Source organism: Idiotropiscis lumnitzeri, chromosome 16 (genome assembly GCF_059441095.1).
Source record: "Idiotropiscis lumnitzeri isolate Australia: NSW breed Sydney's pygmy pipehorse chromosome 16, RoL_Ilum_1.0, whole genome shotgun sequence".
Taxonomy (NCBI): Eukaryota; Metazoa; Chordata; class Actinopteri; order Syngnathiformes; family Syngnathidae; genus Idiotropiscis; species Idiotropiscis lumnitzeri.
In genome coordinates this window covers 16,947,832-16,963,709 of record NC_142406.1, presented here as the reverse complement: position 1 = coordinate 16,963,709, position 15,878 = coordinate 16,947,832, and the positions used below count along the sequence as shown (strand labels likewise).

The window sequence follows — 15,878 nt, the reverse complement described above, 5'->3', positions numbered from 1 at the left end:
TATAATGTGGCTTATTTGAAGTTTTTATTCTTGTCTTTTTTGGAAGATAAGAAGCTGTATTCTTACTAAAATAAAGTTTTATTTATATACAAGAGAGAGAGAGCGAGATAAAACGTAATATGAGAATCAAGTCATTTTCTCTCAACAGTTTTTTCGAGTTACGACTAAGAAAATGGTCATCATCAGTCATCAGTCAGCAGTTATTTTGGAAAGATCCGATTGTCGGCCATTCAAATGTCGTAAGATTCCGCCCAAAACTGAACAACGACCTGTGAAAAAGTGGGTCAGCACGATGAGACCCCCATGACCGGGCAAAGGACGAACGACAGCTGTTCCTAAAAATAACCCGCACCTACCACGAGACCGAAGCAAAACAAGCGAGCAGAAGCATGAAGTCGCTGCGCTTTCTCTCATCCGAGGCCTTCGTTCGGAGCGGCCCGAGCGCCGAGCAGAACCTGTCCTGCGTGCCTTTTCACGAGTACCCGCACCTCTTCAAGGCCTGCTACCTGCACGAGCGGCCCGACTTGTTGCGAGCTTTGGTGCGCACGTGGCCGCTGGCTGAGCTCCACCTGGAAAAGCTTCTGGGCCGGACGCAAGACTGCCCCGACGACCTCACCTCGCGCACGTGTCGGACATGTCTCACCGCACTTTGCTTCGGATTGAAGGTAGCGGCTTCTTTTCATTTTTATTAGACTGTGCACATTTTGAAGAATGAATCATTTCTCGTTTTGTTCGCCTGTCTATGGCGTTTCCCATTATGTGTTTGCATTGAGACACGCATCCGTTCCTTAGATCGCCACAACATCAATGCTAATTTTGTTAGCACGTAAAAGGCGTTTCCTGTTGGATGTTTGCACAAAGCTGGTCAAGTTTGAAATGCAAAATTGAGTTCTTTGTTTGCGTTTTCTCCAGGAATACGTGTTGTCGCCACCAGGCACGTACGGCAAAAGGCTGCGCGTGGCGGACCTGACGTGCTTGCGGGACGTGGAGAGTCAGACGTGCCCGTGTGGGACCACTTTGGGCCGCTGGGCTCGCACCGAGCTGCTGAGCCGGCTGTGCTACGAGACGATGGCGGCCATGCGGAGCGCTGACGACGTCCCGCCCTCGGCGTTCGATGCCGCCGTGGACGTGCGCCTCAACGGCTTCGTCACGGGCCGCAACTACGAGCTGGCGACGCGGGCCTTGATACTGGCGCGCCACTCGCCGCTCAAGCTGCGCTTGGTGACCTTCCGGGCTGATTCGCTCACCCTCAAGCAACTGTTCTACGTCCTGCGTCTGGCCCGGCCCGAGGCCATGAGCAAGCTGGAGGTGGTGCACAACGTGCCGCTGGAGGCCGTTCACCTGGAGGTGCTGCTGTCCAAGGTGGAGTTCCCTCGGCTGCGCTCGCTCACGCTGCCGACGGGGGCGCTCGACGTCCGGAGGTTGGGGAGGGACGACCGTCAGCTGATGGCCGTCCTCGGGAACCTGATGGCCAAACTCGCCAGCCTGACCGAGCTCTCCGTGGGATTCTCCACGCTCACTGGACACCTGAGGAAACTGCTCAGGTGAGACCAGAGTTGGAATCCAAGAGATTGACGCTTTCGCTGCCATTGAAGTAAAAAAATCCCTTTTGTCTGGACCGGCGCCGAGTGGGTTAATTCAATAAGTTGTTTTTTTTATTTATTAAATAATCATATTTTTTCTGAAGTTTTTGGGAGTTGGAAAATAGATTAAGTCATTTAAATACACATTTTTGCAAACTGAATTATTTTAAGTTAGAAAAGAAAAAAACATTGAGAACAATCTTGTGAAAACTGAGCTGTGATCATTTCAGCAAATTCTTGCATGAATAAAAGCTGTTGGATGGATAAATAAAATTTAAATATTACAATAATAATGTATTATTCTAACAATTTAAGTCATTCACAAAATCTTTCTTTTTTGGGGGGGAAAGTTTTTTTTGTTAAGTCCGATTTTTTTGGGGGGGGAGGAAAAGTCTCACTTTCTTTTTTAAAAAAAAATCACACCACCTCGAGAATCAAATGCTGTTTTTGTGTGGCGAGCCAGCCCCCTGCAGACCCCGCTTGAAAGCTTGGAGCTGGCCAACTGCTGCCTGAGCCGCGTGGACATGACCTACTTGGCCAACAGCCTGCACAGCGAGTACCTGTTGCGCCTGGACCTGAGCGGCCACCCCGTCCTGGACGACTTTGCCGCCGCCTTCGTCAAGCTGCTGGGCCGCTGCTCGGCCTCGCTGGCCAGCCTGACGCTGGAGGAGTGCGGCCTGGAGGACGAGGCCGCCCTGGCGGACGCGCTGTCCCGCTGTCGGGCGCTGGAGGAGCTCAAGTTGCTGGGCAACCCTCTGAGCGCGCCGGCCCTGCGGAGGCTCGTGAGCGCGTTGGCGGCGGGGTTCCCCAACATGAGATACGTGGAGCTTCCCGTTCCTCGCGAATGCTACCCGGAGGACGTCGCGTATCCGCTGGACGACACGGCCCTGCTGCGGTACGACGAGGCGCTCTTTCAAGAGGTCAGGGAACAACTGCTGGGGATCCTGGCGGGAGCGGGGAGGGGGGACGTGGAGGTGTGCACCCCCCTCATGGGCGCCTATGACCCGGATCTTCATGAGACCAACAACGAGCTGGGGATGTCCATGCTCAAGTCCGTTAACAGCGTCATGGGCGACTTCATCGAGACCATCACCGAAGTCAACGACAGGAGGGCACAAAAGAACAATTAACCGATCGGATCGCTTCGTCGGTGCAAAGAACAAGATTGTCTTTATGTAGAATTTAGTGACTTGAGTTCACTTGTGACTCTCATGCCGGACCTCCTCGTAGCGTTAATCTGATCGACCACTTGCCCAAGTCATTTTTTTAAAGATTTTCGGCTACTAAATTATTTAAAAAAATAACAACACACTCGCTCCCAAAATGCATTTTTTCCTGCGTTGTTGGAAAATGTTCACATATTTTTTAAGGCCACGCTGCTATTAAAATAATGCTTTAGAATTATTTTCTTTAAAGGGAGAATAAAGTGCAGCCGTGCATTTTATTTAGGCCAGAAAAAGGTTTGAAATTAAAAATCATTAAAAAAAAAAGTATTCATTTTACCAAGCATTTGATTTTTTTTCAAGATGAGTCATACATTTGGAGAAAAAATTAATTTACTATTTTATATGAAAAAATTTTTAGTTTTTGTGAAAAAAGTTATCTTACAAGATATGCATCCTTTTTCCAAGAAAAAAAAGATTTTTTTCGGGAAATAAATGATATAACAATTATAAAATTGTTTTGCGGGATTACAATGACTGCTGTCATATAATTCACCTTTTTTTTTTTTTTTGCCCCTTCATATTTTCCAACAAATCCTGCGATCATTTGATTTCTGTGGGCTGACTGCAATGAACTGAAACAGCTGGCCTTGTTTCAAAATGTACATTTTAATGACGACATAGGCTTTGATTTTCATTTTAAATACAACATCACGGATATCCAAGCAATGATTAACCGGCCCAGCTTTCTTGCTTTCACTCATTTCTTCATCCATTCCTCTCTTTCCTTTCTCTCACGGATGACCTCATCCAGATACGGCGTCAGGTACTGCTCATCCTAAACACACGGAAAACACCGTCAACAAATTGCCCGGAAGATCCAAAGAGTGCGCTCGAGAAATTCCTTTTCTGTACCTCCTCGAATTTTGTCCACTGGTCCTTGGGGAGGATCTGCTGCTTCATGGAGAGATCCAGAGCTCTCTTGATGCGGAATATGCGGTCGTTGTAGACGTTCTCCGGGAGCCTCCGCAGGGCCTCCTTCACGTCGCTGTCCTCGTATATTGTGTCGTCTCGCATCAAACCTGCCACAGGGGAGTCAAAATGGAGCTTTTCTTCGCAAGCTTAGGCTCGTATTTCCTTTCCGTGCTTACCAATTTTGTTGAAGCCACTTAAGTTGTAGTACCATCTGTACACACTGGACATGAGCCTCCCTGAAGCCACTGTGGAGGGAAAAAAGATTATCATCAGACTACTATAACTTTACCTTTAATGATTAGCATTACTTTGACCTGAGAAGGCATTTCTAGCCTTGTTTTTTTTTAATCCAGAATAGTACAACTCAGTGGTATTTTACCTTAAAGAACAGTGTAATACAATTGAATAGATTTTTTTTTACAGCCGTTTGTGTTCAAACTTCAGGTTACCATTTTTAGTTCATTGATATGCGCAACGAGTTTAAATCGACTCACTGTTTAAGAAGTTTGTTTTCTTCATGCAAACGCAATGCGACTATTTAAACGGCCAAATGTCTCAATGGATTCGAATATAATTCAACTAATGGCGGTACTTTTTAGTGACAGGTGTTTGTAAACAAAAAAAAGTACTTTAAGTGACAACAACAACATCACGCAGTGTTGTATATAATACGAATCGATCGTTTACTATCTTAAGGATAATTAAAAGGATAAAAAGAATATAGAACAATTAGCACATATTAGCTGCTAGCATCAGCTAGCTGGGAGGACAAACGAGACTAGAGGACGAACGCGAGTCAAATGACTACAAAGGCGTCGATTAGGCCAACATTTCCCTAAGGTCAAGTCGAGTGGTTGTAAATAACACGCCTGTTTGCTTGATTTGACGGTGCCAAATTCGGAAGAACGATAACAATTTGAAATCATTTCATCGGCAGGGACATTTTTACCTGGTGCCCTCGACGCCATGTTGAATTGTGCAAGGGGAGGGGCGTCGGTGCATTGTGGGTAAGGAAAAAGTCCGGAAAAAAATTAAAATACGCTTGCGCAAATCGAGTTGGAGAATTCGAGAAAACGCCAAATTGTACTTTTTACGATATATATGTCCAAGTATGATAAAACAAATAGAAATATTTTTCAAATTAATTCCAAGCATTATGCAATAAATCATCGTAAAGTTTGTACATAGGTAGACGCACATTGAGGGCCGCAGTCGAAAATACAAAAAAAAAAAAAATGGAAATGCAATTTTGCACCTTTTACATGTATTCTCAGATAGAATTAATGTGAGATGTTATTTGCTTTAAATTCAAGCAGCGCCATATAGTTCTAGTAGCAGGCAATACAGTTTGTATAATGTAGAAAACTAAAAATGTAAAGTAAAACTAAAATTAGAGCTGGCGGTAAAATAGCCAGTTATGTCTTTAATTCCTGTGCCTTGGACTAAAAAAAATAAATAACAAAGTGATCTAACAAGACATGGTGAACTAGATTTTAACGAACTGAAACAGCTGGCCTTGTTTCACTTTTCACAGAGGTGTTATGACAAACACATATGACAGACGTGTTAGTAAGATACGCGGACGCTGTTTACATTGTTCATAATGTATCTTTAATGCTTCATTTCCCTAGTCCTCTTGCGTCTGAGTTTTAAAGTGTTTTTTGGAACAGGTAAAAATCTTCCAGTGTGGCTAAAGCCACCTCGGTACAAAAAATCTCATCCGAAGATGACGCCAAGCGCTCCAGGGAAACGTAGTTGGCTTGATCTGGGTCATAGCGTGCCTTTCCCAGGTACTGCAGGAACAGGTGGCGCTCTCTTATGCGCAGGAACTTGCTGTTAAAGACCTGTGGGAGGTTCGACGTAAGAATGAAAATGGACACTTTGGTAAATGACAAGGCTGCAGATGAAGCCCAATGTACCTGCGGGAACTTGGCGATCAGGTGATGTGGCACCTTCATGGTGTTGTGGAGGAAGTCGAATATTTGAGTCAATTTCCGTTTGTTGGCCGTCAGAATTTTGGGGACAGTCAAGACGATGTGCTGGATCTCATTGGTTTTGAAGCCGAGCTCGATTTCGCACACCTGGAATGGCAACGTACAAATTTAGTAGAATGCAAACGCAATGTCAAAAAAAGTAATTTGGTTTTGTTGCTTTTTTCACCTTTAAATTTTCTTTAACGGGCTCTAGACTGCCACACAGCAGTCTGGGAAGACGTGCGACAATGTTACGAGTCTGGATAGAAAAAAATATCTTGTCAATCTCAGCACCGGCCTCATTCATTCTAAGAAGACAAACTAATGAGGTTGCACGTTGTTAAAATGAAGCAACAGCAAAAATGCTTACGTTGGAGGCAGTGATGCCCAGCTGCTGCTGATAGAAACCCAGACGGTTGTCCAGCCTCTTCACGCTGAAGTTGAGAAGATAAGGAGCTCTGGACACCATTGACGCGACATTCTCGGCCGTGAACTTCTTGGACTTTAGATAATTCACCCTACAAGAAGAGAATGTGGTTGTCATAAACGTCCACATGAATTTAGTTGAGTTCATATGGTTAAAATGCGAGAAAAAAAATCCTGGACAGTTAATAAAGGTGCATAGGAATGCAATGAACGAGCTTCATGGGAAATTGTAGCTTGCACAGTTGCAAAATTTCTTGTCACCTGGCGTGAAGGTTTTCCAAATCCTCCATGAGGATAAACGGGTTACGTGTGATGATGTCGCCTAAACGAGAGTCGTCCACGCCGATGCCATTGAGGAAGAGCAGCCTCGGAGTCACGTCCGTACGGAAGTCAAGACGGAGCAGCATGGAGCCAACGTTGGGCCTCTGCTCCAACTTCCACAGATTCACCCCTGCAGGCAAGACATTATCATAAACGCCGCAAAACTATATGATTCACGTCATTCACCATCATTTACCGAGCTGCACTAGTTTTGTGAGTGTCTCCGACTGGTCGACGTAGTCTCTGAGAGAGGCGGAGACTGGAGGGATGGACGGGAAAGGTATTAGACTAACAGCCTCTTCCTCGCTGATCTCCTCCAGCGAAGCCAATCCAGTGGCTGCATCCAGATCTGAAGACAAGAAAAAACATCGTCAACTCCCAGTCAACATCTTTCAAAAATAATATGCCCATGGATATATACCTAACAATGTGGTGCTTTCATTTGGCATCACAGCATCCTTAAAGTCTATTAACGGTTTTGTGTCTTCTTTATTTTCTTGATGGTTAGCAATCAAATCACTGTAAAAGCGGATGTGTTGTCTCTGATGACATTTTTCTTGAGTCTCAGTGACATTTGGAGGATGGCGAGACCTCGTGACTGTACAGCAACGACGAGCTTGAGTGCAGGAGGTCGATGCCACTGTCTTGAGGGGAGGAAGAAGTCTGTGTCTGATACACAGCTGCACACAAGAAGATGCCATTTGGCTTCTGCGAAACAAATGGAGAGAGGTTATTTGTACGTTTAATACCAGCCAACAAACGTGTAACTTTTGCATTGAATATTGTATCATATTACACACATGTAATTACTGCATTGAATATTGTATCATATTACACACATGTAATTACTGTATATAACGGCGAACCATATCTATTATGGAGCAATGTATCTTGTTTCCTGTGTACTACACTGTGCTACTGTAAAAAATGCTAGCTAGAGCCAAAACCTGATAATGCTAACGAACATTTTCATAGAAACACCACAAAACAGTTTACTCACTGTCTAAAAATCAATTTCACTTGTATTCTGCTTCATATACGCAACACACTACAATGTCAAATGTAACTTTTCACGTTGGGAAAATACGCGCACCCGGAAATGCGTCATCGTACTGAATGTACCACGTTGTCAATGCCGGGGTATGATTGCAATATTTTGGTTTATTAACACTGGTTTAATAAAATTTTAAGGAAATTAATCATTAGAATAAATATTACACATATAAAAGGCTACATAAGTCTACTATTTATTGTATATTCCCTAATGTAAACATTACTAAAAGTAAACTTGAGCTCCTCTCCCCCGCCCCGCAAGTTACATGGTTAAGCCCAACCACATCCACTTCCTGTTTTTTTTTTTAATGGTACGAGTATTTTGTTTTATTGACGCATTATTCGAAACGCAGCCAATCACATCAAGGACCTATAATTTTATGTAATTTGTGTATTAAAACAAGTGTTCACACGGCTTATTCGTTCTTATTCTGTCGTCTTTCCATCAATTTTCCACATAAACAAGCATGCACACAAGCAAACACACTTGAGTACAATGACAATAAAGGGATTTCTGATTTCTGAGTTGTGATTCTGATTAAGTGGATGAGTGACTATGGTATTTCAAGTGCTGTGCTCTTTATTATTATTCCTTGGTTTCGGAAAAATTGTTATGACGGGTTAATTTAAATTCATGACAAATTGCTGGAGGGGCAAGTCTGCTCCAGCTTCCATGGCAACCACGACGAGCTCGCTGTACCCGCGCGGTGGCCTCTCTTTGTCTGCTCAGAAAACATCATGCGCCAGTAGCGCTTCATTCATAAAATAAATAAAGGAACAAATAAATAAATAAATAAATTCAGGGATTGTCTGACGTCTTTGTTTAAAAATAAACTACTTCGGCATAACAGGCATCACAGTTAAACGCTAACGGTAATCACGGGTCCTTTTTTGGTACATTTATTGTCGTTCTGTCCAAATAACTGACTTTTATCTAGTAAATAATACAAAAAATAATAAAAAAAAAAGCAGTGGTGGGGACTAACAAAGTGCAAATACTTACAAGTATAAATCAGTACTTATACTTCAAACTTGTCCAAGAGTTTTTCTTCCACACAAATATTTGTATTTCGTACGTTTATTTATTTGTGGAGACAAGCAGACGGCAAAGTCATTCGGAAACGGTTAACTCCATTTCCCCGAATCCCTTGCGGCATTAGCCGCTTGCTGGATGACAGCTATCCGGCGCCGAAACACCGACAGGACATACTCTCCGACGCTAGAGCCATGGCGGCCACGGGTGGAGGGAAAATCAGAAGCAGGAGATATCACGTCGCCTCCAAACCTTACGCCAAGAGCAAGCAGGTAAAGCCCGCAAAAGTCTACGCGTGGAGCCCCCGAGACGACTGGACCGCGACGACGACGAGGCCGGCGGGCTCTCCTGCGAGTGTTTTTGTTTGAAGTTGAGGGGGGGGAAGACATTTTGCGGCCTACCCGTGGCCTCCACGCGCTTGGTAGCTTGCTAGCGGATGCTAAGCCATTAGCGGCGCTCGTTTGCTGGGCTTAGCCGCGTTCACCAACGCATTCGTTGGACTGTTGCCGTGTCAGCGCGTGGACATGTCCCGAGTGGATGAAGTCACTCGGCCGAAAGGGAGCTACGACGACGACACCCGCGTCAGTCGGACGAATTTAGTCGAAACAAAAAAAAAGGCAGAGCCAAAGTGTCGACCGTGCTAGCGAGGCTAACAGCCGGCCAGCGAGCCAGCAGGCGCATTGTTGTAATGGCCTTGCTATTTACGTGTTTATTTCAGTATAAACGATTTTGATTTTTTTGTGGTTAGAAGTCGTTATTGAGGGGTTGTTAGGAACATTTGTCGCTGCCAATTTGGAGTGCATTATGTGGAAGTGGTGCGGGAGAAGGCGAGAGGGGGATTTGGGGAGGGGGGGGCTAACGTTAGCCGGTGTGAATTGCGCAGGAAGCTGTTAAAGAGCGCCCACATGGTTGCATTGGAAGGCATCTGACCTGCCGCCTTAGATGTTCACTTTTCCGCACATAACCGTGCACGAAGGCCCAATTTTTGTCTCCCTGTGTTGTGTTGTTAAAGTAATTACCGGTACGGAATTTTAGTTGGCGTTTTATTCCCCGTCAATCAGCTGATTAGCCTTCAGGCTAGCATGTAGCACAGTCTGTGTCATGACTTGATTGATTTTTCGAATTCCTGCAGTGAGCGCCACTTTGCATCCAAATGATTCATTTGTCGACACTCTACACCGGCATCATCTCGTGACATCCAGTAAAAAATAAAAAACAATAAGTGCGCAGAAACAACGTGATATTCGTGTACGGTGTTGTTATGAAGGAAAAGCTTGTCACTTCATCCACAGTACAACGCAGCATCAATTTTGAAAATCAGATGATGACTTCTGGAGGATTTAGTTTTTTGGGGGGAGGGGGGGCATTTTGTTGAATGTTATAGTGCCATCTGAAAATCTGGTCAAAATTCATCAAATTGAATGTAAAACAGTATGACTTGAGTATTTCTCAACATGTCTGCTTTACTCTTGCCCTTAAAACTCAAACTCAAATGGCAAATTTGAGACCGTCAACACATTTTTTAACTCACCTTTAATTCCCTAAAGTTCTGTCCAGAGGTGAAATTATTCGTTGACAACTCATTGATTAACATATTAATTGACTAGTTTTTGATAATTGATTAATTGTTGAGTAAGCGTTTTTCATTAAAAAGGTCAAAAACCTCAGAATTTTGAAGTGTAGAAAAGCCGCTTCTAATATTTTCTCCCAGTCTACTCAATTCCGCTATCCAAACTCGGCAGGAATAATCATGTTGATGATAAGCGGAGTGGCGTTTATGAGCGTCAGCCGCCATGGCCTTGCGCATATTTGCACACAGGTTAAAGTGCACGTAGGCCTGACACATTCATCTGACAGGTAAGCCCAAAGTGACTTTTCAGATGGGGATCGGGCCAAAATGGACGCCTTTTGTGCTGAGCATGGTGTCCCGCGATAATAAATAAATGCAAAATTCTAGCGACTGTGTGCGCTATTACGCAGCGACGCATCATCCCAAAATGTGGTCGTTCATCAATGATGCGAGGGAAGTTGGGAGGCAGAAAAAACAAATGCGGGCTTTTGCAGGCGTCTTGTAACGGGGGCCTCGTGTGCTGGTTGCCTCGTGAAGCGTGCACGCAGCCACTGACCCACTTTGCTTCTTACTGCACTTGAGGAATTGCTTTCTGGGAAAGCGTGCGCTGCAGCTGGTCGCTGTGCGCTGGAAATTCCAAAATGAATTCCTAAATTCCAACCAATAGACTTTATTCTCGCCAAACGTTTTGCAATATTCTATTTCAAGCATGCTGACTTTGCCCTTCAGAACGAGGACGAACGTGTTGTGCGCGTGTGTTAAATGTGTGAACAACCTTTTTTTTTTTCTTCCATCACTAGCCATCAGGCCTTATCAGCCGAGTGACCGACACGGTCAAGAGCATCGTTCCCTCCTGGCTTCAGAACTACTTCAAGAACGGGGAGGCTCCGGAAGGAGAAGCAGGAGATGGCGGTGGAGGAGAAGGAGGCGGCGGCGGCAGGGAAGAGGCAGATGTGACGGACAACTCCGTTTCGCTTCCCCCCAACGGCGGCCGTGAGGCGCCGCCCTCTCTCGATGGACGTCACTCGCCCGAGCCGAGTACCAGTAACACAGGTTTGGTTGTTTTTTTTTTTTTTTTTTTTCCCCCAACCGACCAATTACCTGCCGTTGCCATGTAAACATTAAAAAGGCATTTTCTACCGCATGACGGGTCGCTTTCCCAACGCAGAGCCTTCGACCAGCCGGGCGTCCCTCAACTTTCAGGACTACGTGCTGTCCCGGCCGCCGCTCAGCCACTCGCACCTCCACTATTCGCCACTGGAGGCGCCGTCGCCGGCGGGCGGCCTTTTCTCGCAGCCGTCCACCTCGTCGGCGCCGGGGCCCTTCTCCACCGGCTTCTCCCTGGTCAAGGAGATTAAGGACAACCTGTCGCAGCACGAGGACGACAACATCTCCACCACCAGCGGCTTCTCCTCGCGCGCCTCTGACAAAGGTACGCCAGGAGCAACGCTGTTAACACGATAAAGCATCTAACGAGTGAGGTTTTCTCATTTGGGGATGTATTTTATGGTTTGATGGGACAACGCTGAAGAATCAACGCGTAGCTCCAAGTACGCCGCGTAGTTGTCGACATGGTTGGCAACAAAAGTGCCTCCACCCTTAAGTGAAAATGATGCTGCTTGTTTTGAGTTAATCCTGTCCCGTTAAACCGTCCTGCTGCTCGTTTTCACGGTCTTTTTTGGGTGAAATTTTTATTTCATTTTTTTTTATCTTTCTGTCTAATGAGGCACCGTAGCTAATGTTGTTGCGTCTTGCAGACGTGCCCACATCCAAGATGGCGTCGCTTCCACTGCTCTGGTCGCCAGACGCCGACAGAAGCATCTCTGTTCCGCAGCCCTCTCAGTCAAGTTTGAAAAGGCCCGCCTTCAACCTGTCCGTCTTTGGCACTTCGGCCAACGTGAGTCTTTGTTGACGATGTTTAAAAAGAAGGGGGGGGAGGGGGATATGCTCAATAATGACAACGTGCCCGTCACGCCGCTTGAATGCCGCCTCTCCAGTCGACGGTGAACAGCACCATGCTGAACGCCAGCCAGCTGGGCGATTCCCCCTTCTATCCCGGCAAGACCATGTATGGCGGAGCCGCCGCGGTCAGGAGCGCTCGCACTCGCCCCGGAACGCCGTACCAGGTGAGCCCATCTTTGGACGCTTATTATCATTGCCCGTCATGCGCACGTGTGATCTTTCAGGCCCCGCTAAGGAGACAAATTAAAGCCAAGCCGGCCGGCGCGCAGCCGTGCGGCGTGACCAGCGCCACAGCCCGACGCATCCTGCAGTCTTTGGAGCGCATGTCCAGTCCTCTGGCGGTACAAACGCACACACGTGGGCAAATGCAATTTCAAATGCCTCATCGTTTGATTTTTCATCTCCAGGATGCCAAGAGGATCCCGGCCGGCGCGGCGTCACCCTTCTCAATGGTAAATTTCACCAAAAGTTGTGCTTTTTTCATAATATATGTGGAAGGTTGTAAAAAAAAATATTATTTTTTTTGTCATTTCAGTCCATGGATGGCGGCAATCTTGATGTGTCGCATTTGCAATCCAAAAAGAAACGGGTACGTTTTAGATCTTTGTCTTGGTCCAATGTGCGGTTTTCGGAGTCTCTGCTCAGGAACAGCGAGATGATTTTGTGAGCGTGGCAACATTTGTAGCAACAACTGGCAGATCATGCCAGCTGTGCGACAGCTGTGCCACTGTCCATCAACAGGAGTGTGTCCACACACACACAGCTCTGGCTTTGCCTCCACAATGTGTTGTCAACGTTATTTGAGACCTCAAGAAATGATCGTCTGGAGTCGCTATCGTGCGTGATCGCACTTGATAATGCCATCATGTCATGCACTTGTGACCAAAATTAATTTTGCTTTTAATCAAAAATTGTTCCAAAACAAACGCATCTCGACAGCCATGCCAACACTTTTGAATATTACAACATTTTTATCGATTCAGTATTTATCTTGTTCATCTCAAGCAGTTTTTTTTTTCTGATGAATCTCATGTTGCCAACATCGAGCTTGTTTCTTTTCCGTAGCGGGATTCCAACCTCCCGCCAGTGCAGAAGCTGGTGGTCCCTGCCGCCGTTTCCATTTCTGCCTCGGCGAACCGCGCCGTCTCTTTCAGGCCCAGTTTGACCCCACGCGGGCCGAACCGGACTCTGGACCAGATGCCCAGAGAAAAGGTCCGATATTTCTGCGAGCGAAATTCCTGCCGCAGTTTCTCTGCGATGCTGATTTTGGCGTTTTCCACAGCCCACACGACAGTCCCCTCGACCGCCCGACAGAAGCCCCGGCGGCCCTTCTCAAAGCACAACGAGGTCCGGCGCCGCCACCTACCCCTTGTCCAGCACGCCCGCGCCCAGCAGCTCCGGTGGCGGCAAAATGAAGAAGGAGCGCAAGAGCGCTCGGCCGTCCTCCAAGCGTGTTGACGATGACGAGGTAGAATGTGGCGCGATTATTCGGCAACTCAAATGACGCCACAACAGTTGCGATGACGGATCATTTGGAGTCATTGTTTTATTGAAAACCATCCAAATCCTCATGATTCTTTCCTTCTTGGTGTACTTCATGAAAGCGGACAAAATAGATCGTTTGGAAATATCTGCTTTTACTCTGAAATAATAGTTACTGAAGACGTTTCAGAAAGCTTGGCGATGACGACAACGACTCCGTCGCATTTAATATTGCTGAATTGCTTAAAAAAAAAAAAAGATCACGAAGCAAAACCACATAATCACGTTGATACATTCCTTTAAGTTGCTGATGCAATGCTGATTTATTTATTTATTTTTTTTCCAGGTGGCTGAGGTGCCAGACCTTCAACCCATTTCACTTCCCATCAGCACCTCTGCCTTGCCCACCTTCAACTTCTCCTCCCCGCTGCCCCCGATCGCTACCTCCAAAGTCACTCCTGTCCAGGAAATGGCCGTGAATAAGGTCTGGCCCCCCCCTTTTTTTTTAATATGTCTTTGCTATGGTCACTGATGGTGTCTTGGTACACTCGCCTGAGTTGTGTGTGCGGGACGGTGTCTATGTCTGCCCTGTGACTGGCTGGCGACCCGTTCAGGGTGGAGTGCGCCTTTCGCCCGTCGTCAGCTGGGATAGGCTCCAGCACCCTCCCGTGACTCTGTACAGGAGAAGCGCTGTGGATCATAACATGACATGACTTTGCTAAAGTGCCCACATAAATCTTGTTTGCCTCTCCTTCCTCCCTTAGGCAGCCCCCGTTTCGCCCCCCTGTGTTCCCTTTACCTTCTCCTCGCCCATTGTCAAAGCGACCCCCGCTAGTCCTCCTAACTTCTCCCCGACAGTAAGTGCTCTTTTGACATTGATGAAAGGTGCTGGTGTGATGCATGGAGCGTTAAATGATCTCTAAATCAGAATCATCGTCAATCGTTAACGTAAGGCCGACAATTAACGAGGCACGGTTGGATCACAAATGTGGGGGGGGGCGTCCAGGATTAAGCATGGCGAGGGAAAAAATGTGTCTATGTTTCTCTTTCTTTGTTTTCAGGCTGGCTTTACATTCAGTGCCCCTGTCACAAAAATGGGCCCTTCCATGTCAAATGGGAAGCTGGCCACACCCATAACAACAGCAGGTAAGCTTTTTATTTTCAATCCATTTTTGGATTCAAACCACATGAACCCATTTTGTTTTGATCATCGTTTGGTTCTTGTGCCCCTCCCCCCAAAGTGAAAATCTCACCAAACGCCAGCACAGAAGACTTTGACGGACCTTTCAAACCAGCCAAAACTCTGAAGCAGGGCAGCGTGCTGGACCTCCTAAAAAAACCCGGTAAGAAACGACCACTCTAGCCCACTTGCTAATCATCGTATAAGACTCGCATTCAACAAACGTAATTGCACACCTCAGAGAATGTCAGTGGGTGCTGCTGTTTTGTTTAGCAACCTGGTTTGAATAGGCTCACCCGTTCAAAAAGAATAGGGCGTTCATTTTTATTGAGATGGCAAATGAGGATTGCTGGACTTTTAACCATGTGCATTTCGGTTTCTTTTTCATCTTTTGAATGTTAATCTCTTGTTCAGGTTTTGCATCGACTGTGCAAAAGTCACCCGAGACCTCCACGCAGTCCACTGCCCGCTCCCCCCCCTCCTCAATCTCCGCCTCCGCCACCACCTCCTCGGCAGGCCTTAGTGACTTTTTCAAAGCTCCAGCTGGGTGGAGCTGTAACGTCTGCTTAGTGCAAAACAAGCCGTCGGATACAAAGTGCGTGTGCTGCATGGCACCTCAGCCTGCCGCCGCAACCAAGGACAATAAAACAAGCGCCCCGGCGCTTCCGGAGCCAAAGAGCAGCACGAACAGCACCTCTGTCGGCTTGCCCTTCTCCAAAGCGGCCTCGACTTGGGAGTGCGACACGTGTCTGGTCTTCAACAAGCCCGAAGCCGTCAAGTGTGTCGCTTGCGAGACCGCCAAGCCTGGCACGGGGCTCAAGGCATCGTCCTCGATGCCGAGGGTGGCCAGCCCCGCGCCCGCCGCCGCTGCCGCCTCCACGGCGCCGCCTGATGAACTCGGAGACGGGGCGGACTGTGACGTTGGTGTGCTACAGAACAAAATCGCCGACGCCAACCCGAAATCAGGTATGCACAAAGTTGTCTTTAAATCATTTTTGGGGTCAATGTGGGTCACTCTTGAGCACGAACACGACGCTCCTTGCGTGTCCACAAACATGAGCGCACGCCACCTCAACGGCGACATTCAACTTTTACTCGGAAAGGACACAAACAACAAAACATCTCAAACGCAAACGGAACATGAATTTCTTTGGCCT

At 46.7% G+C, this 15,878-nt stretch overlaps 4 protein-coding genes across 6 annotated transcripts in view; 2 read left to right on the top strand and 2 right to left on the bottom strand.

The window, feature by feature from the left end:
- The first annotated feature begins 389 nt into the window (after positions 1–389).
- On the top strand, positions 390–2,713 carry lrrc14b (leucine rich repeat containing 14B). Its single transcript, XM_088278686.1, has 3 exons — positions 390–665; positions 913–1,544; positions 2,047–2,713. The coding sequence occupies exons 1-3, from the start codon at positions 390–392 to the stop codon at positions 2,711–2,713; spliced, it is 1,575 nt and encodes a 524-aa protein (XP_088134812.1).
- Positions 2,714–3,395: 682 nt separating this feature from the next.
- Positions 3,396–4,767, bottom strand: uqcrb (ubiquinol-cytochrome c reductase binding protein). Of its 2 annotated transcripts, none has more exons than XM_088319178.1 (4): positions 4,671–4,767; positions 3,898–3,966; positions 3,662–3,828; positions 3,396–3,584 (listed from the first exon to the last, which is right to left on the bottom strand). In XM_088319178.1, exons 1-4 carry the CDS (start codon positions 4,687–4,689, stop codon positions 3,507–3,509), a joined length of 333 nt encoding a protein of 110 aa, XP_088175304.1. In that variant the 5' UTR covers positions 4,690–4,767; the 3' UTR covers positions 3,396–3,506. The 2 variants fall into 2 exon arrangements, with proteins under 2 accessions (XP_088175304.1, XP_088175303.1); XM_088319177.1 differs by lacking the exon at positions 4,671–4,767 and adding an exon at positions 4,216–4,595.
- A 542-nt stretch (positions 4,768–5,309) lies between these two features.
- mterf3 (mitochondrial transcription termination factor 3) lies at positions 5,310–7,564 on the bottom strand. Its single transcript, XM_088319377.1, has 8 exons — positions 7,442–7,564; positions 6,863–7,149; positions 6,638–6,790; positions 6,382–6,571; positions 6,065–6,212; positions 5,882–5,953; positions 5,641–5,802; positions 5,310–5,565 (listed from the first exon to the last, which is right to left on the bottom strand). The coding sequence occupies exons 2-8, from the start codon at positions 7,140–7,142 to the stop codon at positions 5,371–5,373; spliced, it is 1,200 nt and encodes a 399-aa protein (XP_088175503.1). The 5' UTR covers positions 7,143–7,149; positions 7,442–7,564; the 3' UTR covers positions 5,310–5,370.
- Positions 7,565–8,634: 1,070 nt separating this feature from the next.
- The window catches only part of nup153 (nucleoporin 153), an 11,100-nt gene continuing 3,856 nt past the window's right edge, over positions 8,635–15,878 (top strand). The window contains exons 1-15 of one of the 2 annotated variants that reach the window (XM_088319375.1): positions 8,696–8,799; positions 10,898–11,150; positions 11,266–11,529; positions 11,855–11,994; positions 12,095–12,223; positions 12,284–12,400; positions 12,467–12,511; positions 12,595–12,648; positions 13,125–13,271; positions 13,342–13,527; positions 13,888–14,025; positions 14,306–14,398; positions 14,603–14,687; positions 14,783–14,884; positions 15,136–15,687. In XM_088319375.1, coding sequence (XP_088175501.1) covers positions 8,722–8,799; positions 10,898–11,150; positions 11,266–11,529; positions 11,855–11,994; positions 12,095–12,223; positions 12,284–12,400; positions 12,467–12,511; positions 12,595–12,648; positions 13,125–13,271; positions 13,342–13,527; positions 13,888–14,025; positions 14,306–14,398; positions 14,603–14,687; positions 14,783–14,884; positions 15,136–15,687 — 2,383 coding nt within the window. In that variant the 5' untranslated portion in view covers positions 8,696–8,721. Of the gene's footprint in view, positions 8,800–10,897; positions 11,151–11,265; positions 11,530–11,854; positions 11,995–12,094; positions 12,224–12,283; positions 12,401–12,466; positions 12,512–12,594; positions 12,649–13,124; positions 13,272–13,341; positions 13,528–13,887; positions 14,026–14,305; positions 14,399–14,602; positions 14,688–14,782; positions 14,885–15,135; positions 15,688–15,878 lie in introns of both variants that reach the window. The other variant, XM_088319374.1, reaches the window with a different exon arrangement.